Genomic DNA, 27252 nt, shown 5'->3' with positions numbered 1-27252 from the left:
CAAAAGATGTCTGCAGCATTGAAGGTCCCCAAGAACACAGTGGCCTCCATCATTCTTAAATGGAAGAAGTTTGGAACCACCAAGACTCTTCCTAGAGCTGGCCGCAGCCCTGACCAAGAACCCGTTGGTCACTCTGACAGAGCTCTAGAGTTCCTCTGTGGAGATGGGAGAACCTTCCAGAAGGACAACCATTTCTGCAGCACTCCACCAATCAGGCCTTTATGGTAGAGTGGCCAGACAGAAGCCACTCCTCAGTAAAAGGCACATGACAGCCCGCTTGGAGTTTGCCAAAAGGCACCTAAAGGACTCTCAGACCATGAGAAACAAGATTCTCTGGTCTGATGAAACAAAGATTGAACTCTTTGGCCTGAATGCCAAGCGTCATGTCTGGAGGAAACCTGGCACCATCCCTACGGTGAAGCATAGTGGTGGCAGCATCATGCTGTGGGGATGTTTTTCAACAGCAGGGACTGGGAAACTAGTCAGAATCGAGGGAAAGATGAACAGAGCAAAGTACAGAGAGATGCTTGATGAAAACCTGCTCCAGAGCGTTCAGGACCTCAGACTGGGGCGGAGGTTCACCTTCCAACAGGACAACGACCCTAAGCACACAGCCAAGACAACGCAGGAGTTGATTCGGGACAAGTCTCTGAATGTCCTTGAGTGGCCCAGCCAGAGCCCAGACTTGAACACGATCGAACATCTCTGGAGGGACCTGAAAATAGCTGTGCGGCGATGCTCCCCATCCAACCTGATAGAGCTTGAAAGGATCTGCAGAGCAGAATGGGAGAAACTCCCCAAATACAGGTGTGCCAAGCTTGTAGCGTCATACCCAAGAAGACTCAAGGCAGTAATCACTGTTAAAGGTGCTTCAACAAAGCACTGAGTAAAGGGTCTGAATACTTATGTAAATGTCATATTTCCGTTTTTATTTTTAATACATTTGCAAAAATGTCTAAAAACCTGTTTTTGCTTTGTCATTATGGGGTATTGTATGTAGATTGATGAGGCGAAAAACAATTAAATCCACTTTAGAATAAGGATGTAACGTAAAAAAAAAAGTGGAAAAAGTAAAGGGGTCTGAATGCACTGTATATTCAGAAAAGGATACAGAATTTTGACACATTTATATCATTGGACACTCATTAGAAAATGGGAAACTCTTATTTGATGTTGTTGTTGATGTTGTTGTTGTTTTTGTTGTTGGACCAGCACTCTATCAATAAGTGTTGCCTTCTTGGGATTAAGACATTTTACAAAGTGAGTGACTGAATGATCATCATCACATTTTCAGTGAAAATCTCACATTACATTACTGCTTCATTCAATAACACATACAACTAAAATGTGAGCAGAAATACTCAACAATCACATATACAGTATTATACTTCAATATACAAAACAATTCCACCGGTTATCATTGATACATTTTTCAAATGATGGCAACATATTTTGTCAACATTTCTGTGGGTAAGATACTTTGAAAAGTACAAACTGATTGAGACCAATATCTACAATCTTGATATCTAAAAATATTTTTAGATGCTATATATCTGTAATACTGTATCTATCCCCAGTGTCTCTTTTTGTGAGTGTCTGTAGAAGCTTCTAGAACTCTTCTCCCTGACTCTGTTAGCTGCCTGTAATTCACTGAGTTGAGTGATGGGACAAAGACATGACTCAGAGCTCAGCCTTACTTTGGAGCCAGAATAAAACAATTAGAGTCACTGGTTATGTATCCCATCTGTATTATAGAATCCAACATGCACCTAAAGGTACAGTAGTGTGCTCATTAGGTTAAGGTATGTGTGCTCATTGGGTCACAAAAGCTATGCTTGAAATCTTGAAGTGTCCCATCAGACCCAAGGCTCTATTCTGGAGGAACAGTAGTGTTTGATTCAGTGTACAGTAATTACTGTCTTACAGTACAGTACAGCTTCCTGAGAATCATCTGCCACCTAAAAACATATATTTAGCTTCTTAATTTACAATAACTGTGTACAGTGTAGCAAAGATGATGGACAATAAGTACAAATGTGTAGTTCTTCACTAGATGCCATTTGAAAATGTTCCTTTTAAAAGTTAGTAGAAATGCTGATTTTACATAGATTTTTACCAGGATACTTTTCCCATTGTGGGGTTTTAAGGTTAATTACACACAGGCCCACTGAAAGCCCATCTGGGCTGGCAGCCTGGCACAGTGTGTGTTGGTCACTGCAATGTGCCTGTTTGGACGGTGTGGTGGAGACCTTGGGCCCGAGTGTCTCAGTGCTGAGGAGCCCGAGGAGAATGCAGCATACAGGGCTTCCTTCTGAGAGATTAATGCCAAATATCACGTTTTCCTGTCATCTATCTACTGGATAATTTCTTTAATCTATCCTGTTTCAGTTTAATCATTTCAAAAATGATTTTCAAATTGTCATTGTTTACAGTAAATACCTTCAAAAAGAAACACCAAAAGCTTAGTTTTATAGGGTATCTAAAATAGTTACAAAATATTTGTTTTGTTCTACTTTATTCCACCTTTTGTACTCAAATCGTTATGCAAAGGGTAGAAATACACTGAACAACATTTTCATTGTTGGGTGATCTTGTTTCTTTGCCCAATGTACCAGTACCAATATACTTTATACATTACATTGTATGTACAGTACATTGATTCCCAGAGATGTCGATTTCTGTAAAGCTGCAAAATATAGTTCCTTTTGGGCACACAATATTTACAAATATTGTCTTTTTTTTTAAAAGTAGTGTTAATGCACTTTACAACATCATAGCGCCTTTGTAAAATATGTTTTTTCCCAGTTTTATAATACAGAATGCTGTACAGATGTAGGCTCTTAATTTGATCACCTTGTTGCAGGAGAACTTTCTTGTAATATAGGAAATGTTAAACTTGTAGTGTATCTGAGGTTTAAAAAGACTTCTGAAGTTTGTTATTTCCACTGAAATTTCAGACTTGATTTTCCCTTACGAAAAATGGATCAACCCCTACAAAAATGTCCATTATTTATTATCCACATAATAATTCACATTTCCTGTTGCTGCAGGATTATTTCCCTGCTGTAGCAAACTGGCTCAAATTAAGATCCTACATCTATACATGTGGTCTGCACATATAGCCTGATGACTGGATGACAGGGAGTAGAGGAGAGGGGGTCATCCATGGCAAAGATCCCATCAGTACAACCGCTGGACTCCAACATACCTTGGGTCGCTTCTTCTGTCCCGGACCTCAATCTAAGGGCAAGAAAAAAAGTATCACAACAGCACATCATGTAAGGATATTGAAATAATAACAATTATATAGCAATGTTTTACAATACACAACAATACAGTGCTTTGAACTTATTCAGCCAAACACATATTATACAAGACAGGACTAATGCGACAAACACACTGATCAATTTAGACAATAACTGCACCGTGCACAAAGCCATGACACTGTGTACTGTTCACTTACGAAGTCACTTACCCCGGACACAGCAAAATCTGCGAGAACAAAGTAAAATATTGTTGTAAACTGAATGTAAAAAATGTATACTGTAAATATTTTGTTGCAGCTCTGTACAGCACATACAATATTACACACAGTATAATCTCTATCAGTGAGTTAGTGCAGGGTTAATCAGATGAGTGGTGAGAGAGACACTGCAGATGATATATAGATACTGCCATATCCCACTGAAATCTGGTGAGTAACCATGGAAACCACTATAGAGAGTATAGTAGTATAAAGAAATCATGATACTTTGGCATTTCCCTACCAAACAGTGTAATCCTCTGATCAGACAGTTAACATCTTCATGAGTTGGCGGCAGGTAGCTTAGTGGTTAAGAGTGTTGTGACAGTAACTGAAAGGTTGCTGGTTCTAATCCCCGAGCCAACTAGGTGAAAAATCTGTTGATGTGCCCTTGAGCAAGGCACTTAACCCAAATTGCGCCTGTAAGTCGCTCTGGATAAGAGCGTCTGCTAAATGACTAAAAAAAAATTTTTTTTAATGAGGGCTCTATTACTTTTCTGTCATAAGACGACAGTGAGTTAGAACACTTCAAATTAGGTTCTGACATCAAGCTCTTCAAAGGTCCCCTGAACGAACGTCTCTCCGTTCTGATAACTCAATATGAACAGACAGGTCTGAGGCAATCCTGTGCAAACAGTGAGAACAGACTTTGGTGGACATTCCTACCCTCATTCATGCAGTTCCATGGTGAGTGCAATAAATTACACTGATAGACTGAATAACAATATCAGATGTATTATTTTATAATTCTGAAATCATGTCAACCCTCAGAGCATGTTATGCAATCTATCTAATTTGTATACAGGAAAATCTATCTGACTTTGGAAACCAACGTACATGTTGATTAATTATAGATATGATGGGTTTTGGTTATTGCTTGTGTGCGTCTGAAATGGCACCCTATTCCCGACATAACTACTTTTAACCAGAACCCAATGGGTCCTGGTTAAAATAAGTGCACTGTAAGGAGAAAATGGTGTCATTTCAGACGCAGACTTGTCTTGGTCTAATCCATCCCTCACCTTTATTGTTGTCAGCCTTATGTTCCTCCAGGAACATGTTGTTCTGTCTGTTTCCCAGGACGAAGGCCAGGAAGGAGAGGATCAGGGCGTCCAGGATGCCGATAATAGCAAGGATGTAAGACCAGCGGACAGAGCAGTTACCCAGGGTATACTTCCCCGTCTCCTCCCCACACAGGTCCCGCACCACCTCTGCATCCCAGCCGTCTGGAAAGATTATACAGCCCAACACTAGGCATACAGCTGGGGGAGAGAGAGAAGAGAGAGAGGATGTTTAGGAGCTATAGTCTATGAAAAACATGGATGCATGATTCAAAAGGTAAACGTTTATTACATTGTCATCAAAAGACCAGTATAAATCATAGAGATGTATAGAGATCATTACATGTAAATAAGTGTTTTTTGCATGGACATTACCATTGAGGGTTTCCACCATTTTAAAGTAGTCAACTGAGTGGCGATTCCTATGGGTTAGGCGTGATCAGCCAATGATCAGAGCATTGTCTTCTTCAAATTGGTTTGCCTAGTTTGTAAATGGCTTTAAGCTATATGACCGCCATCTATTGGCCACAATAAATGAATGACACAAGATTTGGTTCCAGACTCCAGCACTGCAGATATTAGCTTTACACTTTTTTGAACTACTTTAAAATGGAGATAGCCTCAATGGCACTGTCCATGCTTTCACAGATGCCATACTTGGCACAGATACAACGTTGTGATCTCTATGGTCCAAATACAGTGTAGGCTATGTGTGTTGGATAACAAAATGCAACCATAATTGCTGTAATTGCAATAATGTTTTAGAGACATAAAGGAGACATTAGCATTGGCATGGAAAATCACATAGAAGTCATGAGTCACTTTTCTTTGAGTGAGAGAGTAAGTAAGATCCCTGTGCCTGGCTCTCAGGGGGTTGGTGAGATGGAAGAGGGTATTTTCTGCTGATGTTCCTGCTGCTGTTTATCTTTCAGCTCTGGGACTCTGGGTCTCTCTGAGTCCCCAACTCTCTCTCATTCTTCTGTCCCGGAGTGCCTGAGTCCACCACATCTGCCTCGCTGCTGCTGAGCTCACTGCAACCCCTCTGCTGATCCCATATTAATGAGCTTGTAAGACGGCCTCCCAGATGATATACCCAATACTGCTGAGCAGCGCCAAACACACGGCTTCCCATTATTCCCAAACACCAAACAGCTCATCCATCAACGACGCTGAGCTCAGACAGTCCAGTTGATAACGATGGCATTATGCAACTGCTAACATAGACACATGCACTAGGATGAAAAGACATGAGCCTGAAACGCTCTAATAATAACTTTTCATCTTCCAGCTAAATGTAGAAATGCTAATTTACCCTTTACCCCCCCACACAATTCTATTGGAAGGGTCTTTCTCCTCCTCAGTCAGCCCTGTAAAGCTTCCCCTGAGGTTTGGTGAGTAACACTCAGCAGTGTGTGCTATATCCCTCCCCCTCCTGGCTGGCCTGCTGGCCTTCAGGCCCACTCACCCCCCTTTTATTTATCTGCCCCCCAGGTTGAAAATCATTGCACCACAAATATCTTGTTCTGAGAAACAAAATCCAAGCGCTTTGAAGTTGTCTTTTCTCTTCTTTTCCCCTCTGTTTCTCCCCCCTCATAAGATATTTCTGAACTTGTACAGAGAACTTCAAAGGCAGCAGCCAGGGAGAGGAGCGAGGAGGAGACAGAGCTACAGAGTATAGCGGTAGAGCTGGCCCACTTTTAGTTCCCACTCTCTCTCTCTCTCTCTCTCTCTCTCTCTCTCTCTCTCTCTCTCTCTCTCTCTCTCTCTCTCTCTCTCTCTCTCACTCTCTCTCACATTCCTGTTCTCCCTCTCTTTCCTCTCTCTCTCTCTTTTCACCTCCTTGCATCTCATCGCTTACTTTCACGACTAAATAATAAACTCCAAAAGACCCCAATTCAAAGGAAAAATTTGGAGCCTTTAGTGTCTGTATGCTACCATGTGTAGTGGACCTGGGCAGTTCAGTTGAGATGTGAGAATTTGAAGCAGCTCACGCTGTGTAACGAAGAATGTCACTACGAGCTCTGGGAGCTGTGGGCCTAGCAACACCATGGGGTTTATTCTCACACCCATCAGCTTGATGCCCTTTGACATTTGAGGGCAGTAATGTTGGCAAGCCAGATCTGGATCATTCAAAATATCCTGGAGTACAAAGGGCCACGAGGCTGAAAAGGCCTAAGTGAGAATTGCAAAACCCAAAAAAAATTCTGGAAGTAAAGAATGTGTAGATTATGGCTAGCCTTATGTTGTGGGCATGTGTTTAAACTGTTAGTAAATAAAATATGTGCTGCACTTTATACATCTAGTCATATTATCATGATGAGAGCTCTAGGCCCCATTTGATCATAATTACTCTGGAGTGGTTTCTTCTCTTAACCATTCAAACGCAATGTTGTGTGGCCCCAGAGCTACAATAAGTCAAATGAAAGTGTCAAACAGTCTGTCAAGTGCTGTAATTGAATAATCTCAAATGTATACCATATGCTTTGAAATGAGCTTTTAAAACATGCTACAATGTCACTCAGAACACAAATTATCTCTCTCTACGTCTCTTCCTGAGGCAGGGGAAATGCAGAAAAGGAGAAGAAGGGCCGGAGGTCAATTGAAAGGCCGGAGGTCAATTGAAAGGCCGGAGGTCATATGAAAGGCAGGAGGTCATATGAAAGGCAGGAGGTCATATGAAAATACAGTCTGCCCTGTCGGTGTCAATGACCTTAGTACAGTTTTAATTAAGGAGACAATAGAGAAACACCTCTAAGGGGGAAAAGGACAGCTGTTTCTATTCCTCTCCAAGAGGGTAATTCAATTACTATCAAATGTATTTTTGTGATTTGGCAATCAGGCTAGAAGCCCAGTTCTGATACCCTTTTGTCAGACTTTGGCATTGTTGTTTTCTCTTCGCTTTCTGTGTTATTTTCTCTGAATGGACAAACACACTGTCAAAATACATATTTAATTTTTTTGTCATTTTAGCAGACACTTTTATCCAGAGCGACTTACAGTTAGTGAGTGAATACATTTTCATACTGGCCCCCCGTGGGAATCGAACCCACAATCCTGGCGTTGCAAGCGCCATGCTCTACCAACTGAGCTACACGGGACCAGACAGACTCACATGGGGTGGTTGAGTTACAGTTGAGTTACAACTTCTAAATCACTCTGGATTACAGCATTATTACACTGTTAAAACCCATTTGGAACTTTATGATTGTGGGTGCTTTTTCAGTTCATACTCACAAGTTACTTTTAAGAAACTGTAATGAAAACGTAACTAACTCCTGAGAGTGTGAGGTTTTCAGCAGTGGAGACACAGTGGTTTGGGTCTGTATCATCTGTGTGATCTCGCAGACCAACGTAATGCAATAAATCATCTATCCTCTGCCACTGGCCAGCCCCAAACCTTGGCATCCCTTAAATCAACGCTGAGAGGGCAATCTGTTTCATTATTGGTCCGTCTGTTGCTCCACTTGACTGGCGTTCCCTTTTTTCAAAGTGGCTCCTAAGTCTGGACCTGAGGTGTCAACTCATTCAAACACCTCTGTGCCCAGCTCTCCACCGTTCCAAGTCAAAGTCGCAACACATATGCTGTCAAGTGCCCAGCTCCAGTCCCCTGGGTACCCAGCAGGGTGGGAAAAGTCAGGGTGGGCAATATAAGGTTACCCTAACTATTCACTGACACACCCGAAACCACAACTCCCTCTGTTTTAGCTACTCACAATCACCCCTTAAGAAACTATCAGGAACTGAGTTATTTTCCCTCCCTGCTTTTTGAGAATGGTTTTCAGTGAAGCTAAGGAAAAGCCTCCAGAATGATTATAAAGCCTGAGCAAGTGAATCCTCTCATTTTTATTCCAATCTCTCTCTCCGTCTCTCTCTCTCTCTCTCTCTCTCTCTCTCTCTCTCTCTCTCTCTCTCTCTCTCTCTCTCTCTCTCTCTCAGGAGGGACAATGCAAATATGGGTCAAAAAGAATACATTATTCACTCGGCAGATTATTTTTAGTAGGGCCCCGTTGACTTTGGAATTATTTATTTGCGTCTGATAATTAAAACATGTGCATTTCAGGGAAGCCTGGGCAGAAATCTCAGGGCAAAGAGAAAGCATGGGATCTCCCGGGATAGACTCTCTCCTTTATTTCTACTTCTGTTTATCGACGTGTTACACCTCCTTTTGCAAGCTTATGGAAAACACTTGCACGTACATGCACTTATCCACACACAATCGCGCACGAGCATACTCGCGCATACACAAACACATACACAAACACATACACAAACACATACACTAACACAGACACAAACACAGAAACACAACGCAATTTATTTTTTCACAAACAGCAAAAAAGGGGCCAACTTGTAAACGAAATGGAATCCTCCTCATCAATTCGGCAACCATGCACACACACACACACACGCATGCACACACGCTCGCGCACACACACACACACACACACACACACACACACACACACACACACACACACACACACACACACACACACACACACACATACACACATACACACACTGCATACATTACTGTAGAGAAACAAAGAACACTTTTACAGTAACACAGGTAGAACAAAAAAAACATGTTAACACAGGGAAAAACAAAACACCCCTGCTGGTACTGAATGAATGGGGGTATTAAAGTGAGGAAGCCATCTCCCTGAAGGGGACCAGAGGAATAAGATCATCATAATGAGCTGCCTCTCCTGTTATATAACATCTCACACATGAGGCTGACATACATCAAACACCACAGAGACACACAGAGAGAGAGAGAGAGAGAGAGAGAGAGAGAGAGAGAGAGAGAGAGAGAGAGAGAGAGAGAGAGAGAGAGAGAGAGAGAGAGAGAGAGAGAGAGAGAGAGAGAGAGAGAGAGAGAGAGAGAGAGAGAGAGAGAGAGAGAGAGAGATGGAGAGATGGAGAGAAAGAGAGGTACACGTGGGCTATCAAACGCAGTGGCTCAGTGCCATGTTGGTAGCCTAGTGCTCAAAAGCATGGCCACGGGTGAAGGGAATCCCATTGTACAACAAGTTATGTTGGTTCAGAGCTTCTCATCTCATCCAGGGTATGTGGAAGCAGATCCGCATTTGGTTTCATTCTGTTCCACTCTCCATTGTGTCAACGCTTGAACTTGTTTTCTATCTGATTAGAGGTCAACTTAAAAATGAAACCATGAATGCTTGTTGGTACCATTCAGTAATATACAGCACTAAAGCTTGTTCCTGCTATTATATTTACAGCTCTGCTACCTTTGCCTTAAAGTTGGATAATCACCTGTATATTGTCTGGCCTCATGTGATCAATAAAATACTACAATGTACACTTCCTGTAGAATCTGCTGCTTCATTTTGTCAGCCTCTCAGCCTCAGGACCTTGCTCAGGGACAGAAACAGTAGAAGAGCTTAAAGAGACATTTCACTCAAAAACTATATTTTGGTATTTTCTGCATCATATGATGCATTTTGCATCATCATGATGATGTGGCCAATGACACTTTGCTTCTCTTAAAAGTCCAATATCTTGATAACTTGACTGCTGACATGCAAAACATTTTGGGACCGTATCAACAGTAGAATAATTAAGAAAATACCAAAAGATAGTTTTTGTGTGAAATGTCTCTTTAAAAGAAATATGGTATTCTGCTGCAGGAGTAGCTAGTTGTACACTGAGTAGAGTGGAGCAGAACGCCAGGCAGTGTCATACTTAGTTCTGTTTAATATTTCAGGGAGACAGGGTCAGGACATGAGTGGAGAGATGAGATGATGGAGGACCTATGGGAGATGGGGTGTAGAGTTAGAAACCACTGGCCAGTAGAAATCAGGCTATCCTCTTGTAAGTTATGTGCTATTATTTTTGGGGGACACATACATTTAGCATATATTTTATTTCTGGGAGACCAGCTATCGTATACATTTGTATGGCCTTTTGTTTTTTTCAATTTCGGTCAGTATGCTATCCATCCCTCTCTCGATGTGTTTGGCATGGAGTGTGTGATTGATTTCTCCTCCTTCTGTCTAACATAGTTGCAGGGCACCAGCGAAAGGACTTCAAGAGGGGCTGAACTTACCGATTCCACCTGGGCTTTTCCGGTTTTTTTTTCTCAATTTGTCTGTCATAGTTGACGTGTACCTGTGATGAAAATTACAGGCCTCTCTCATCTTTTTAAGTGGGAGAACTTGCACAATTGGTGGCTGACTAAATACTTTTTTTCCCCACTGTAGATGGCATCATGAAGAAGGAAAATGATGTGGATATATTGAAGCGACATCTCAAGACATCAGTCAGGAAGTTAAAGCTTGGTCGCAAATGGGTCTTCCAAATGGACAATGACCCCAAGCATACTTCCAAAGTCGTGGCAAAATGGCTTAAGGACAACAAAGTCAAGGTATTGGAGTGGCTGTCACAAAGCCCTGACCTCAATCCTATAGAAAATGTGTAGGCAGAACTGAAAAAGCGTGTGCGAGCAAGGAGGCCTACAAACCTGACTCAGTTACACCAGCTCTGTCAGGAGGAATGGGCCAAAATTCACCCAACTTCTTGTGGGAAGCTTGTGGAAGGCAACCCAAAATGTTTGACCCAAGTTAAACAATTTAAAGGCAATGCTACCAAATACTAATTGAGTGTATGTAAACTTCTGACCCACTGGGAATATCATGAAAGAAATAAAAGCTGAAATAAATCATTCTCTCTACTATTATTCTGACATTTCACATTCTTAAAATAAAGTGGTGATCCTAACTGACCTAAGACAGGGAATTTTACTAGGATTAAATGTCAGAAATGGTGAAAAACTGAGTTTAAATGTATTTGGCTAAGGTGTATGTAAACTTCCGACTTCAACTGTATATACTCCTGTTCTGAAATGCCCCTGAGTCTGCAACACCACTAGGCAAGGGGCACCACCAAGCAAGCGGCACCATGAAGACCAAGGAGCTATCCAAACAAGTCAAGGACAAAGTTGTGGAGAAGTACAGATCAGGGTTGGGTTATAAAAAAAATATCAGAAACTTTGACCATCCCACGGAGCACCATTAAATACATTATTAAAAATGGAAAAAATATGGCACCACAACAAACCTGCCAAGAGAGGGCCGCCCATCAAAACTCACAGACCAGGCAAGGAAGGCATTAATCAGAGAGGCAATAAAAATAACAAAGATAACCCTGAAGGAGCTGTAAAGCTCCACAGCGGAGATTGGAGTATCTGTCAATAGGACCACTTTAAGCCATACACTCCACAAAGCTGGGCTTTACGGAAGAGTGGCCAGAAAAAAGGCATTGCTTAAAGATGAAAATAAGCAAACACGTTTGGTGTTCGCCAAAAGGCATGTGGGAGACTCCCCAAACATATGGAAGAAGGTACTCTGGTCAGATGAGACTAAAATTTAGCTTTTTGGCCATCAAGAAAAACGCTACGTCTGGCGCAAACTCAACACCTCTCATCACCCCGAGAACACCATCCCCACAGTGAAGCATGGTGGTGGCAGTATCATGCTGTGGGGATGTTTTTCATCGGCAGGGACTGGGAAACTAGTCAGAATTGAAGGAATGATGGATGGTGCTAAATACAGGGAAATTCTTGAGGGAAACCTGTTTCAGTCTTCCAGAGATTTGAGACTGGGACAGAGGTTCACCTTCCAGAAGGACAATGACCCTAAGCATACTGCTAAAGCAGCACTTGAGTGGTTTAAGGGGAAACATTTAAATGTCTTGGAATGGCCTAGTCAAAGCCCAGACCTCATTCCAATTGAGAATCTGTGGTATGACTTAAAGATTGCTGTACACCAGTGGAACCCATCCAACTTGAAGGAGCTGGAGCAGTTTTGCCTTGAAGAATGGGCAAAAATCCCAGTGGCTAGATGTGCCAAGCTTATAGAGACATACCCCAAGAGACATGCAGCTGTAATTGCTGCAAAAGGTGGCTCTACAAAGTATTGAATAGTTAAGCACGCTCAAGTCTTGTCTTTTTTCTTGTTTGTTTCACAATAAAAATATTACAAAGTGGTAGGCATGTTGTGTAAATCAAATGCTACAAACCCCCCAAAAATCAGGTTGTAAGGCAACAAAATAGGAAAAATGCCAAGGGGGGGAAATACTTTCGCAAGCCTCTATAAACTCAATGAGAAAGACAGAGAAAAGATGTGTATTCCTTTTTCAGTTTATGGTTTTGTATATACAGTACAACATATAACACTGAGCTCTCCTGACTGAAGAGGAGAACCATGATGGTACTCCCCATGAGGAAGGTCATGGGCACTGAGAGGAGCAGCTGGTCCATTTTGTCCTCTTCCCGGGCCCGGCCCGCTGTTGGCACCACGCTCTGCCACGGCACTATGCCACAGCCCAGGATACAGCAGCTGATTAAACTATCATCTCCTCAGTGGTGAGAGCATTAGACCCATAGCCAACACTATCAGGCCTCTCACCTGTACACAGGGCAGCAGAGGCAGCCTCATCACAAGGCTATACCCTGTACCGAGTTGGAGCTGATCCATTAGCCACTGGGAATGGGAAAGGGCCTCAATTGCAAACACATACAGTGCCTTCAGAAAGTATTCACACCCCTTGACCTTTTCCACATTTTGTCGTGTTACAGCCTGAATTTAAAATGGATTAAATTGAGATTTTTGGTCACTGGCCTACACACAATATCCCATAATGTCAAAGTGGAATTAGGTATTTCAAATTTTTTACAAATTAATAAAAAAATTAAAAGCTGAAATGTATTGAATCAATAGGTATTCAACCCCTTTGTTATAGCAAGCCTAAATACGTTCAGGTGTAAAAATGTGCAATAACAAGTCACATAATAAGTTGCATGGACTCACTATGTGTGCAATAATAGTGTTTAACATGATTTTTTTTTATGACTACCTCATCTCTGTACCCCACACATACAATTATCTGTAAGGTCCCTCAGTCGAGCAGTGAATTTTAAACACAGATTCAATCACAAAGACCAGGGAGGTTTTCCCATGCCTAGCACAGATGAGCACCTATTGGTAGATGGGTAAAAAAACGTAGACATTAAATATCCCTTTGAGCATGGTAAAGTTATTAATTATACTTTGGATGGTGTATCAATACACCCAGTCACTACAAATATACAGGCATCCTTCCTAACTCAGTCGCCGGAGAGGAAGGAAACTGTTCAGGAATTTCACCATGAGACCAATGGTGACTTTAAAACAGTTACAGAGTTGAATGGCTGTGATAGGAGAAAACTGAGGATGGATATACAACATTGTAGTTACTCCACAATACTAAACCCTAATTGACAGAGTGAAAAGAAGGAAGCCTGTACAGAATACAAATATTCCAAAACATGCATCCTGTTTGCAACAAGACACTAAAGTAATACTGCAACAAATGTGGCAAAGCAATTTACTTTTTGTCCTGAATACAAAGTGTTATGCTTGGGTCAAATCCAATACAACACATTACTGAGTATCACTCCATATTTTCAAACACAGTGGTGGCTGCATCATGTTATGGGTATTCTTGTAATCGTTAAGGACTGGGGAGTTTTTCAGGATAAAAAAGAAGCAGAATGGACAGACAAAATCCTAGAGTAAAACCTGGTTCAGTCTGCTTTCCACCAAACACTGGGATATTAATTCCCCTTTCAGCGGGACAATAACCTAAAACACAAGTCCACATGAAGTTGTTTACCAAGACAGTGAATGTTCCTGAGTGGCCGACTTACTGTTTTGACTTAAATCTGCTTGAAAATCTATGGCAAGACCTGAAAATGGCTGTCTAGCAATGATCAACAACCAATTTGACAGAGCTTGAAGAACTTTGAAAATAATAATGGGCAAATGTTTCACAATCTAGATGTGAAAAGCTCTGCCAAAGGTGATTCTATCGTATTGACTCCGGGGGTCAAGGTATATTAGTTGTATTTTTTATAATGTCTTCCACTTTCACATTACAGAGATTTTTGTGTAGATCGTTGACAAAAAAAGGACAATTAAATCCATTTTAATCCCACTTTGTAACACAACAAAATGTGGAAAAAGTTAAGGGGTGTGATTACTTTCTGAAGGCACTGTAGATGGTTGCCCATAAGGCGGCGCACAATTGGCCCAGCGTCGTCCGGGTTTGGCCGGTGTAGGCCGTCATTGTAAATAAGAATTTGTTCTTAACTGACTTGCCTAGTTAAATAAAGGTTAAATAAAAATAAACAGGGGAAAATGCTTTATGTGTGCACTTCTGGATGAATAACAGCATTGATAGCTGCATGCATGTTTTTGTCTCTTTTCATAAGAATGCATAGTGAGTGTCCTGGCATCCTAAGAGTATGGCAATATTATTTCATGGATTTTCTGTTCCTCCATCTTGCTGATTGGTGAACATTCTTCCAACCAACCAAACAAACTGACTCTGCAGATCAGAAAGGAGAGTGGACAGATGAAAAAAACAATACAAACAGAAAGAACTGCTGATATTTTTCTGCTCTCAGTCTGCTGACTGTTGAGGTAATCTTACTCCCACACGTTTGTGCGTATCGCAAGATTCGTTCCACCTCAAAAAGCACAAGAAAGAGGTTTTCGACAACCACCATCTCAGATTGTTCTGAAATTGTTAGTGTAGTTAGACACAGATAAGATTTGCATCCCTGACACATTATTATGTTGAATGTTTACTTGAACTTTGAAAAATGAAGCTTATTGATTGCACCCAAATTGACCATTTCAATTTATAGGATTCATATAATATTCAATAAATATAGTACCTGACATCCGATTTGGACCAAACATTTTCTTAACAATGATTAATACTATGTCATGTATTCTCAGTGAATTGTGTGATGTTTTTTTTCAAAGAAATTAGCCATTGAAGTCGCTTGCATTTCCCCCCATAAATTAGTGTGAAAGTACCAGGATTTTTCGTACACTATATAATTTTTTTATTTAACCAGGTAAGCCAGTTGAGAACAAGTTCTCATTTACAACTGCGACCTGGCCAAGATAAAGCAAAGCAGTGCGATAAAAACAACAACACAGCGTTACATATGGAATAAACAAAAATGTACAGTCAATAACACAATAGAAAATAGAAAATCTATATACAGTGTGTGCAAATGTAGTAAGTCATGGAGGTAAGGCAAATAGGCCATAGTGCAAAAATAATTACAATTTAGTATTAACACTGGAGTGATAGATGTGCAGAAGATGATGTGCAAATAGAGATACTGGGGTGAAAATGTGCAAAATAAATAACAATGTAAATAACAATATGGGGATGAGGTAGTTGGGTGGGCTAATTACAGATGGGCTGTGTACAGGTACAGTGATCGGTAAGCTGCTCTGACAATTGATGCTTAAAGTTAATGAGGGAGATAAGTGTCTCCAGCTTCAGAGATATTTGTAGTTCGTTCCAGTCATTTGCAGCAGAGAACTGGAAGGAATGGCGGCCAAAGGAGGTGTTGGCTTTGGGGATGACCAGTGAGATATACCTGCTGGAGCGCATACTACGGGTGGGTGTTGCTATGGTGACCAATGAGCTAAAATAAGGCGGGGATTTGCCTAGAAGTGATTTATAGATGACCTGGAGCCAGTGGGTTTGGCGACGAATATGTAGTGAGGGCCAGCCAACGAGAGCGTACAGGTCACAATGGTGGGTAGTATATGGGGCTTTGGTGACAAAACGGATGGCACTGTGATAGACTACATCCAATTTGCTGAGTTGAGTGTTGGAAGCTATTTTGTAAATGACATCGGCGAAGTCAAGGATCGGTAGGATAGTCCGTTTTACGAGGGCATGTTTGGCAGCATGAGTGAAGGAGGCTTTGTTACGAAACAAGAAGCCAATTCTAAATTTAGCTTTGGATTGGAGATTAATGTGAGTCTGGAAGGAGAGTTTACGGTCTAACCAGACACCTAGGTATTTGTAGTTGTCCACATATTCTAAGTCTGACCCGCCGAGAGTAGTGATTCTAGTCGGGCGGGCGGGTGCAAGCAGCGTTCGATTGAAGAGCATTCATTTAGTTCTACTAGCGCTTAAGAGCAGTTGGAGGCCACAGAAGGAGTGTTGTATGGCATTGAAGCTCATTTGGAGGTTTATTAACACAGTGTCCAATGAAGGGCAAGATGTATACAAAATGGTGTCGTCTGCATAGAGGTGGATCTGTGAGTCACCAGCAGCAAGAGCGACATCATTGATATACACAGAGAGTAGAGTCGGCCCGAGAATTAAACCCTGTGGCACCCCCATAGAGACTGCCAGAGGTCCAGACAACAAGCCCTCCGATTTGACACATTGAACTCTATCTGAAAAGTAGTTGGTGAACCAGGCGAGGCAGTCAGTTGAGAAACCAAGGCTATTTAGTCTGCCAATAAGAATGCAGTGATTGACAGAGTCAAAAGCCTTGGACAGGTTGATGAAGACGGCTGCACAGTACTGTCTTTTATCAATCACAGTTATTATATCGTTTAGGATCGTTTAGTGGCTGAGGTGCACCCATGACCAGCTCGGAAACCAGATTGTATAGCGGAGAAGGTACGGTGGGATTCGAAGTGGTCGGTGATCTGTTTACTTGGCCTTCAAATACTTTCGAAAGGCAGGGTAGGATGGATATAGGTCTGTAACAGTTTGGATCTAGAGTGTCACCCCCTTTGAAGAGGGGGAGGACCGCGGCAGCTTTCCAATCTCTGGGGATCTCAGACGATACGAAAGAGAGGTTGAACAGGCTAGTAATAGGGGTTGCGACAATTTCGGCTGCTAATTTTAGAAAGAATTTTAGAAAGAATAGGTCCAGATTGTCTAGCCCAGCTGATTTGTAGGGGTCCAGATTTTGCAGCTCTTTCAGGACATCAGCTGTCTGAATTTGGGTCAAGGAGAAGCAGGGGGGCATGGGTAAGTTGCAGCGGAGGGTGCAGAGCTGGTGGCCGGGGTAGGGGTAGCCAGGTGGAAAGCATGGGCAGCCATAGCAAAATGCTTATTGAAATTTCTCGATCATCGTAGATTATCGGTGGTGACAGTGTTTCCTAGCCTCAGTGCAGTGGGTAGCTGGGAGGAGGTGCTTTTATTTATAAGTGTCCCAAAACTTTTTGGAGTTAGTGCTACAGGATGCATATTTCTGTTTGAAAAAGCTAGCCTTTGCTTTCCTAACTGATTGTGTATATTGGTTCCTGACTTCCCTGAAAAGTTGCATATTGCGGGGGCTGTTCGATGCTAATGCAGTACGCCACAGGATGTTTTTGTGCTGGTCAAGGGCAGTCAAGTCTGGGGTGAACCAGGGGCTATATCTGTTCTTAGTTCTGAATTTTTTGAATGGTGCATGCTTATTTAAGATGGAGAGGAAAGCACTTTTGAAGAACATCCAGGCATCCTCTACTGATGGAATGAGGTCAATATCCATCCAGGATACCCGGGCCAGGTCAATTAGAAAGGCCTGCTCGCTGAAGTGTTTTAGGGAGTGTTTGACAGTGATGAGGGGTGGTCGTTTGACCGCGGACCCATTTTGGACGCAGGCAATGAGGCAGTGATCGCTGAGATCCTGGTTGAAGACAGCGGAGGTGTATTTAGAGGGTACATTAGTCAGGATGATATCTATGAGGGTGCCCATGTTTATGGATTTAGGGATGTACCTTTGTAGGTTCCTTGATAATTTGTGTGAGATTGAGGGCATCTAGTTTAGATTGTAGGACGGCCGGGGTGTTAAGCATATCCCAGTTTAGGTCACCAAGCAGTACGAACTCTGAGGATAGATGGGTGGCAAGCAATTCACATATGGTATCCAGGGCACAACTGGGGGCTGAGGAGGTCTATAGCAAGCGGCGACAGTGAGATACTTATTTCTGGAAAGGTGGATTTTTAGAAGTAGAAGCTCAAACTCTTTGGGCACAGACCTGGATAGTATGGAAGAACTCTGCAGGCTATCTCTACAGTAGATTGCAACTCCGCCCCCTTTGGCAGTTCTACCTAGACGGAAAATGTTGTAGTTCGGAATGGAAACTTCTGAATTTTTGGTGGCCTTTCTAAGCCAGGATTCAGACACTGCTAGAACATCAGGGTTGGCAGAGTGTGCTAACGCAGAGAATAACTCAAACTTGGGGAGGAGGCTTCTGATGTTAACATGCAAGAAACCAAGGCTTTTACGGTTACAGAAGTCAACAAATGATAGCGCCTGGGGAGTAGGAGTGATACCGGGGGCTACAGGGCCTGGGTTAACCTCTACATCACCAGAGGAACAGAGGAGGAATAGAATAAGTATACGGCTAAAGGCTTTAAGAACTGGTCTTCTAGTGCTTTGGGTACAGAGAATAAACGGGGCAGATTTCCGGGCGTTGTAGAGTAGATTCAGGGCATTATGTACAGACAAGGATATGGAAGGATATGAGTACAGTCGAGGTACACCTAAGCATTGGGTAACGATGAAAGAGATAGCATCACTGGAGGTACCGATTGAGCCAGTCTCCGCGTGTATGGGGGGTGGGACAAATAAGCTATCTGAGGCAGATTGAGCGGGACTGGGGGCTTTACAGTGAAATAGTACAATAACAACTAACCCAAACAGCAATAGGCTGTTCACAGGTGTTATTCGAGAGGGCTAAGACAACAACTGGTAATGGCGATGAAAGTTTGGGCTGAGGCTAAACAGATAAACAGGATGGGGTACCGTGTAAAGGAACAGTCCAGCGGGCATCAGATGTGTAGCTGAGTGATCATAAGGTCCAGTGAACAGCAATAGGTAAGTCTGGGAGCAATTTGTAGGCTGCTACAGCAGACTGGCCGATAATCGTCCAGGCTAGAGCTGGCTGGTAGGTAGTGCAGGCCACGGACAGTGGTGAAGACCGCTAACGGTGGCTAATAGCAATAGCTAATAGCAAGTAGTTAGTTAGCTGGCTAGCTGGCTAGTTTCAGCCGTGGGTTCTTGATAAAAGGTATGAAGAAATAATAGAATCCGTTCCACATTGGGTGAGGCGGGTTGCAGGAAAGTATATTTAGCTAAGGATGGAAAGTGAGATAGAGAAATATATACGAAAAATACAAAAAAACTAAAAAAACAGGCTATTTACACGAGGACACAACATAATACACGACCGCACTACTATGCCATCTTGGAGTCTAACCTAACAACAGCAGTGAAGCACCCAAGATAACTGGCTAATGTTGGCTAGCTTGCTAGATACTTCCATTAACAAATGAGAGAACAGCTCACAACTTTTACTCACCCTAGCAGAGCTGGTTAGGCTGTTTTTATGTTATCCAGAGCGTTGGTGACTGCAACTGTGCTGCTGGCAACAATTGAATTACGCCTTTTTGCCAACGTTTACTGACATCGGCCATATTCAACGGGTGTTGAGCGTTCATAAATTCGCCAGTTATTCTGTGCTCTGTCACACTCAGACGAGAGTGCTCTGAAATTGGAGTACATAGCCAGAGTGAATTTACCAGCTACGTCTATTGACAGTTGTCGCAGTGACATCATGAACATTCTATTGAAATGGTTACATGCATAGTGGAGTCTTTTGTTTTTACATGTAGCTAGCTAGCTAAACAATGAACCATAATCCCAACTCATAACGTTACTACCCTGCATGAATCTACAGGTAGCTAACCAACCTATACCTAGCAATGCAAATGGATCTGCGATATTAATAATATAACTACACAGATCTCAGACACGTAACGTTAGCTAGCGAGCCAGCCAGCTAATGTCAGCTAGCTAGCTAACAGTACACTTTAACTTGAAATGAAAACGACTTTCTGACTAAATGTGTCATATCTGAAAATGTAGTTAGCTAGACTATTTTACCCATATACATGGATGGATGCTTCTCTTTCTCTGTCATGGATGCCATGGTTGCCTTCGTTTGAATATATAATCCGGAGACAGTTGTTTTATACAACAGCCTTCTGTGTGTTCTCTTTTCGACTCTGTCTGCATATTTGCAATCAAACGCCAGACATTTCTCCATCTCCTTAGCCTCATACTCTAATTCCACTGATTTCAAAACTCGGTCCTCCAGAAAGTGGAGAGCAACACTTATGCAGTTCTACTACGTGATATCTTTCAAAAAAAGCCTCTTTAGAAAGGATTATCTACACATACTAACCAGCTCATGTAATAGACAGAAGCGTGCTACATGGCAGACCAATCCGAACTCATCTCTCGGCATGTCCAGCCCACTCATTATCTCAGCCAATCTTGGCTAGCGGGAAGGTTGCTGTCTTTTTCTGTGGCTAAACCAACTAGGCTCGTAATTGTATTTATTTATTCATATTTACAGATGGCATACACGTTTGTTATTAAGGCACATGAAAGTTCACATGTTCCAGAAGGCATTTCTGCCAAAAAAAATCAGAATTTTTAATTTTTTTTAAAGTTTACATTCAAATGGCTCTCCTGTGAAGTAGTGACGCGCGACAAACAGCTAGTTTCCTGAAACGAGTCACATATGCTGCTCTTCCGGCTGTTACTGCCACACAATTGTATACATTCTTCTGGTCTCTTGTGTTTATTAAATGAATCACAACATTTTTTTTCAACTTTGTATAGAAAACCAATAGCTTTTGCTCATGATGAAAATACATTGTGTGGTCATTCTCACAAGTCAAGCCAGTCCTCCATGAAAGCAATTCAGTTTGTCCTTCTCTTAGCTACTGAATGTTTTAACCCAAATCTTCTCGAATAGTCCAACAAATGACAGCTCTCAGAAAGTATTCACACCCCTTGACTTTTTCCACATTTTGTTGTCTTACAGAATGAATTTAAATGGATTTAATTGAGCATTTGTTTTGTCACTGGCCTACACACAATACTCCGTAATGACAAAGCAAATTATGCTTTTCAAAATTTTTACGACACAGTGTTTCTTGGTAGTCTTAAACAAATCTACTTTGTAACAAAAGTATACACCTCACACACATGGTTATGGGCTTAAAAAAGAAGACACCTGTACCATGTCAGATATAGAGTTGAAATGTATTAAATGTTGAGTTTGCATCCCAATATTACACTTTATATACCTCACAGAAGACTGAAATATAACAAAACCGTTTCATATAGAAACACCGTCTTATTCATTATTAAGATGTGGTTTGGTCCAAATCGGATGTTGGGTATTATATTTAATGAATATTATACAGTGCCTTCAGAAAGTATTCACACCCCTTGACTTTTTCCACATTCTGTTCTGTTACAAAGTGGGATTAAAATTACTTGAATAGTCATTTTTTGTCAATGATTTACACAAAATACTCTGTAATGTCAAAGTGGAAGATATTTTTTTTTCAATACATGTTAGAATCAACTTTGGCAGCTATAACAGCTGTGAATCATTCTGATTAAGTCTGTAAGTGATTTGCACTCCTGGGTTGTACCATATTTGTCCATTATTCTTAAAAAAATTATTCAAACTTGGTTGTTGATCATTGCTTGACAGCCATTTTTAAGTCTTGCCATATACACTGCTCAAAAAAAAAAAGGGAACAACACAATGTAACTCCAAGTCAATCACACTTCTGTGAAATCAAACTGTCCACTTAGGATGCAACACTGATTGACAATAAATTTCACATGCTGTTGTGCAAATGGATAGACAACAGGTGGAAATTATAGGCAATTAGCAAGACACCCCCAATAAAGGACTGGTTTTGCAGGTGGTGACCACAGACCACTTCTCAGTTCCTAGGCTTCCTGGCTGATGTTTTGGTCACTTTTGAATGCTGGCGGTGCTTTCACTCTAGTGGTAGCATGAGACGGAGTCTACAACCCACACAAGTGGCTCCGGTAGTGCAGCTCATCCAGGATGGCACATCAATGCAAGCTGTGGCAAGAAGGTTTGCTGTGTCTGTCAGCGTAGTGTCCAGAGCATGGAGGCGCTACCAGGAGACAGGCCAGTACATCAGGAGACGTGGAGGAGGCCATAGGAGGGCAACAACCCAGCAGCAGGACTGCTACCTCTGCCTTTGTGCAAGGAGGAGCAGGAGGAGCACTGCCAGAGCCCTGCAAAATGACCTCCAGCAAGCCACAAATGTGCATGTGTCTGCTCAAACGGTCAGAAACAGACTCCATGAGGGTGGTATGAGGGACCGACGTCCACAGGTGGGGGTTGTGCTTACAGCCCAACACCGTGCAGGACGTTTGGCATTTGCCAGAGAACACCAAGATTGGCAAATTCGCCACTGGCGCCCTGTGCTCTTCACAGATGAAAGCAGGTGCACACTGAGCACATGTGACAGACGTGACAGAGTCTGGAGACGCCGTGGAGAACGTTCTGCTGCCTGCAACATCCTCCAGCATGACCGGTTTGGCGGTGGGTCAGTCATGGTGTGGGGTGGCATTTCTTTGGGGGGCCGCACAGCCCTCCATGTGCTCGCCAGAGGTAGCCTGACTGCCATTAGGTACCGTGATGAGATCCTCAGACCCCTTGTGAGACCATATGCTGGTGCGGTTGGCCCTGGGTTCCTCCTAATGCAAGACAATGCTAGACCTCATGTGGCTGGAGTGTGTCAGCAGTTCCTGCAAGAGGAAGGCATTGATGCTATGGACTGGCCCGCCCGTTCCCCAGACCTGAATCCAATTGAGCACATCTGGGACATCATGTCTCGCTCCATCCACCAACGCCACGTTGCACCACAGACTGTCCAGGAGTTGGCGGATGCTTTAGTCCAGGTCTGGGAGGAGATCCCTCAGGAGAACATCCGCCACCTCATCAGGAGCATGCCCAGGCGTTGTAGGGAGGTCATACAGGCACGTGGAGGCCACACACACTACTGAGCCTCATTTTGACTTGTTTTAAGGACATTACATCAAAGTTGGATCAGCCTGTAGTGTGGTTTTCCACTTTAATTTTGAGGGTGACTCCAAATCCAGACCTCCATGGGTTGATAAATTTGATTTCCATTGATAATTTTTGTGTGATTTTGTTGTCAGCACATTCAACTATGTAAAGAAAAAAGTATTTAATAAGATTATTTCATTCATTCAGATCTAGGATGTGTTATTTTAGTGTTCCCTTAATTTTTTTGAGCCAGTGTATTTGCAGATTTAGGTAAAAACTGTAACTATGCCACTCAGGAACATTAAATTACATCTTGGTAAGCAACTCCAGTGTATATTTGGCCTTTTGTTTTAGGTAGTTGTCCTGCTGAAAATTGAATTTGTCTCCCAGTGTCTGTTGGAAAGCAGACTGAACCAAGTGTTTCTCTAGGATTTTGCCTGTGCTTAGCTTTATTCAGTTTATTTTTATCCAAAATAACTTCAGAGTCCTTGCCGATGACAAGCATTCCCATAACATGATGCAGACACCACCATGCTTGAAAATATGAAGAGTGGGACTCAGTGATGTGTTGTGTTGGATTTGCCCCAAATATAACGCTTTGTATTCAGCAAAATGTAATTTATTTGCCAAATGTTTTGCAGTATTACTTTAGTGCCTTATTGTAAAAAGGATCCATGTTTTGGAATATGTTTTATTCTGTACAGACTTCCTTCTTTTCAATCTGTAATTTATATTTGTATTGTGAAGTAACTACAATGTTGTTGATCTATCCTCAGTTATGTCCTATCACAGCCATTAAACTCTGTAACTGTTTTAAATCACCATTGGCCTCATGGTGAAAACCCTGAGCGGTTTCCTTCCTCTCCGGCAACTGAGTTAGGAAGGGTGCCTGTATCATTTGTAATTGTGATGAGGTGGTGTTGAAGAACTCAGGCGCAGGAGGGTAAATCACAGAATAACAGGCTTTAATCCGCAAAATACAGGTTTACGCAGAAATGCGTCAAACACACTCCCGGGCACAAAACAGGCACACTGGAAAAACAAGGTACACGGGAAAATACTCCTGTCGATACACAATACACGAGCATCACAAACCTCCACAATAAACAATCACCCACACAGACAAGGAAACAGAGGGAACACTTATACCATGACTAATGACGGAATAAGGACCAGGTGTGTGTGATTGAAGACAAGACAAATGGAGTGATGATAAATGGATCGGCAGTAGCTATTAAGCCGGTGACGCCGAACGCCGAAACCTGCCCGAACAAGGAGGGGAGGCAGCCTCGACGGAAGTCGTGACAGTAATGACTGGGTGTATTGATACACCATCCAAAGTGTAATTAATAACTGCACCATGCTCAAAGGGAAATTCAATGTCTGCTGTTTTTTAATTTTTATTTTTCCATCTACCAATAGGTGTTCTTCTTTGCGAACCATTAGAAAACCTCCCTGGTCTTTGTGGTTGAACCTGTGCTTCAAATTCACTGCTCAACTGAGGGACCTTACAGATGTTTGTATGTGTGGGGCACAGAGATGGGGTAGTAATTTAAAAGTCATGTTAAACACTATTATTGTACACAGAGTGAGTCCATGCAACTTATTATGTGACTTGTTAAGCACATTTTTATTCCTGAACTTATTTAGGCTTGCCATAACAAAAAGGTTGAATACTTATTGACTCAAGACATTTCAGCTTTTCATCTGTACTTAATTTGTAAACATTTCTAAAAACAGAATTCAATTTTGACATTATGGGGTATTGTGTCAGTGACATGAAATCTAAATGTAATCCATTTTCAGTTCAGGCTGTAACACAACAAATGTATAAAAAGTCAAGGGGAGTGAAAACTTTCTGAAGGCACTGTATGAATCCTACAAATTGAAATGTCCAATTTGGGTGCAATCAATTAGCTACATTTCTCAGAGTTCAAATTGTCTTTCAACAAAATAATGTTGCAGGAATGCGTATCTTATATTTTTCTAACTACATAAACCATTTCAAAACGATCTGAGATGGTGGGTGTCTTGCTGAAATTAAATGGAACGACCTGCATTGATGAAGTTATAATCCGTTCTGGGAGGTCCTTGAGGTATAGATCTGTGTGGGAGTGAGTGAATTAAGTTCCATAGACTACCTGTTTCTTCTATTTATCAGGAGGGCAGCTCTCTATATGGTTAGGTCATGGTTGAAGGAATGCATCCACCCAACACAAGGAGGCATTTTGTAGTGTGTTGGCTGTTTTTTTGACTGATTTGTGGGTCAGTGTGGCAGCCTATAGGATATCTGTCTTCCTTCCACAGTTCCATGACTCATGACTGATTGGAAAATGACATGAAGACATCCAACTTCCACTCCCAGTAAGCCAGGAGAGTTTGGAATCTGTGTAGAAATGTGGAGTCAAAATGATTTTGTAGCAAGGTGAATCTAGTCTGCCTCTAGATCTAACCTATCATCCTTAGCAATAGCAACAGCCCTAAGCAGCATGTTGCAATTTCTTTGACATGGTTGTTTGCATGTAACTTGTAACCAGTGTTGCAGATCCATGTGTTTTCAGTCGTCTGTGACATACCAGTGAAAATCATATTACCTAATATACTCATGTACTGAAACAATATTGTGTAACTGAGTTGCCATTGGTTTTACTTACCACATAGGAGCTGCATCCAGGCACAGGTCTTGTAGACGGTAGCGGTGTTGCAGAAGAAGAAGAGCGCCATGCAGGCGATGCAGCCCAGAATCAGCACCATGGACAGAAACACAAAGACCGAGGCCGCTTTGAAGGCGCCGGAGGGGAGGGAGCTGAACTCGGCGAAGCTGCCCGTGCAGGTGAGCTCTCGGTTGGGAGGTCCTCTTCCAACGCACTGGTGGAACAAGCCGAAGTAACCCACTTGCGGCGTGCTCACACTGTCCCCGATCCAGTAGGGCTGAATGAAGACCACCACGTTGATGATGGCAAAGCATATGGTGAATATCGCCCAGAGTACCCCGATTGCACGGGAGTTCCGCATGTAGTTATCATGGTAAATCTTGGCGGCTTCTTGTGAAGGCAACATGTTTTCCACTATAGCTTTCTTTTCGTTATTTTAATGACTCACTCAGTCTTTGCGCGTCTCCGGTTGTCAAAGCTGTGCTTGTAAATGTGATAGCAGTGTAGCTATTCAGAATAAATCCATTAAGAAAATACGTTGATTTATTATTATTATTATTATTGACTAGCCTTTGTTTATTTATTTTGGCTACCTAATCATTGTAGATTCAACCTGCGAACCTACAAGCCTACACATTGTTGAATAGATACACGTATGTATAATACTGTTAATGAATAACTTACAAAGGCAAGTAATTCAACATCGTTCCTAAGAAAAGAGAAGTGGAGTCCGAAATAGGATATTTCACAGAAAAACGGTTTCGCAATCTCCTCAACTAATGCTACCTTAAAAATATGTCCTTTAGTATTCTCATCCAAGCCCACCAGAAATGATAAGCCGTTGCCTAGTGCCAGCGGTGGATCCCCCGTTTACGTGTAGCATCTGAGGCATCCGTGGAGGGCTTCTTTGAGCTGGAGATATCGGTGCACAGTCCCTAAAGATAATTTACATCCAATTTTGATAAAATTAAACGTCAACTATGACCAGTCCGAACTCGCGAAACCGACCTCCACCGCCGCCACTCCATTATTGTGATTTTCCCTATTTGTCTCACGCCCTCTTCCTGCCTCTCCCCTCGTCGTCCTGTCTCTCCGTGTATCCCTCGCGCGCTCTCAGAAGACGCTGAGCACTGTTGATGGCGGCGCGTTCACGTACCGAACAATAACTAACAGAGATTTGAAAGAAAAATGGTCTCCCCTCCTTATTCTTTTACTATAATTATAACGATTGTTTGTATGCAGATTTAGGTTAGCCATTTTGATAAGACATAGGC

At 42.1% G+C, this 27252-nt stretch overlaps 2 protein-coding genes across 2 annotated transcripts in view; one reads left to right on the top strand and one right to left on the bottom strand.

The window, feature by feature from the left end:
• LOC311150091 (intermediate filament protein ON3-like) overlaps positions 1–27252 on the top strand; it is a 409178-nt gene that overhangs the window by 238719 nt on the left and 143207 nt on the right. The gene's annotated exons all lie outside the window — the stretch shown is intronic.
• LOC311150099 (LHFPL tetraspan subfamily member 3 protein-like) lies at positions 910–27091 on the bottom strand. The gene is made up of 4 exons (XM_084187379.1): positions 25979–27091; positions 4546–4785; positions 3464–3492; positions 910–3240 (listed from the first exon to the last, which is right to left on the bottom strand). Exons 1-4 carry the CDS (start codon positions 26382–26384, stop codon positions 3181–3183), a joined length of 735 nt encoding a protein of 244 aa, XP_084043505.1. The 5' UTR covers positions 26385–27091; the 3' UTR covers positions 910–3180.

The sequence above is a fragment of the Coregonus lavaretus genome (genome assembly GCF_964263955.1).
Source record: "Coregonus lavaretus genome assembly, chromosome: 22".
Lineage (NCBI taxonomy): Eukaryota > Metazoa > Chordata > Actinopteri > Salmoniformes > Salmonidae > Coregonus > Coregonus lavaretus.
The sequence above is the reverse complement of the archived record's forward strand: the minus strand, read 5'-3'. Positions and strand labels throughout refer to the sequence as shown.

Bases quoted from the DNA above. Each gene is read 5' to 3' on its own strand.
- LOC311150099 (XM_084187379.1), bottom strand. From the start codon at position 26,384: ATGTTGCCTTCACAAGAAGCCGCCAAGATTTACCATGATAACTACATG. The intron at 4,786-25,978 runs GTAAGTAAAACC...TCTCTCCCCCAG, and splicing joins CTGGATGCAGCTCCTATGTG to CTGTATGCCTAGTGTTGGGC. The intron at 3,493-4,545 runs GTGAGGGATGGA...TTGTTCTCGCAG, and splicing joins TAAGGCTGACAACAATAAAG to ATTTTGCTGTGTCCGGGGTA.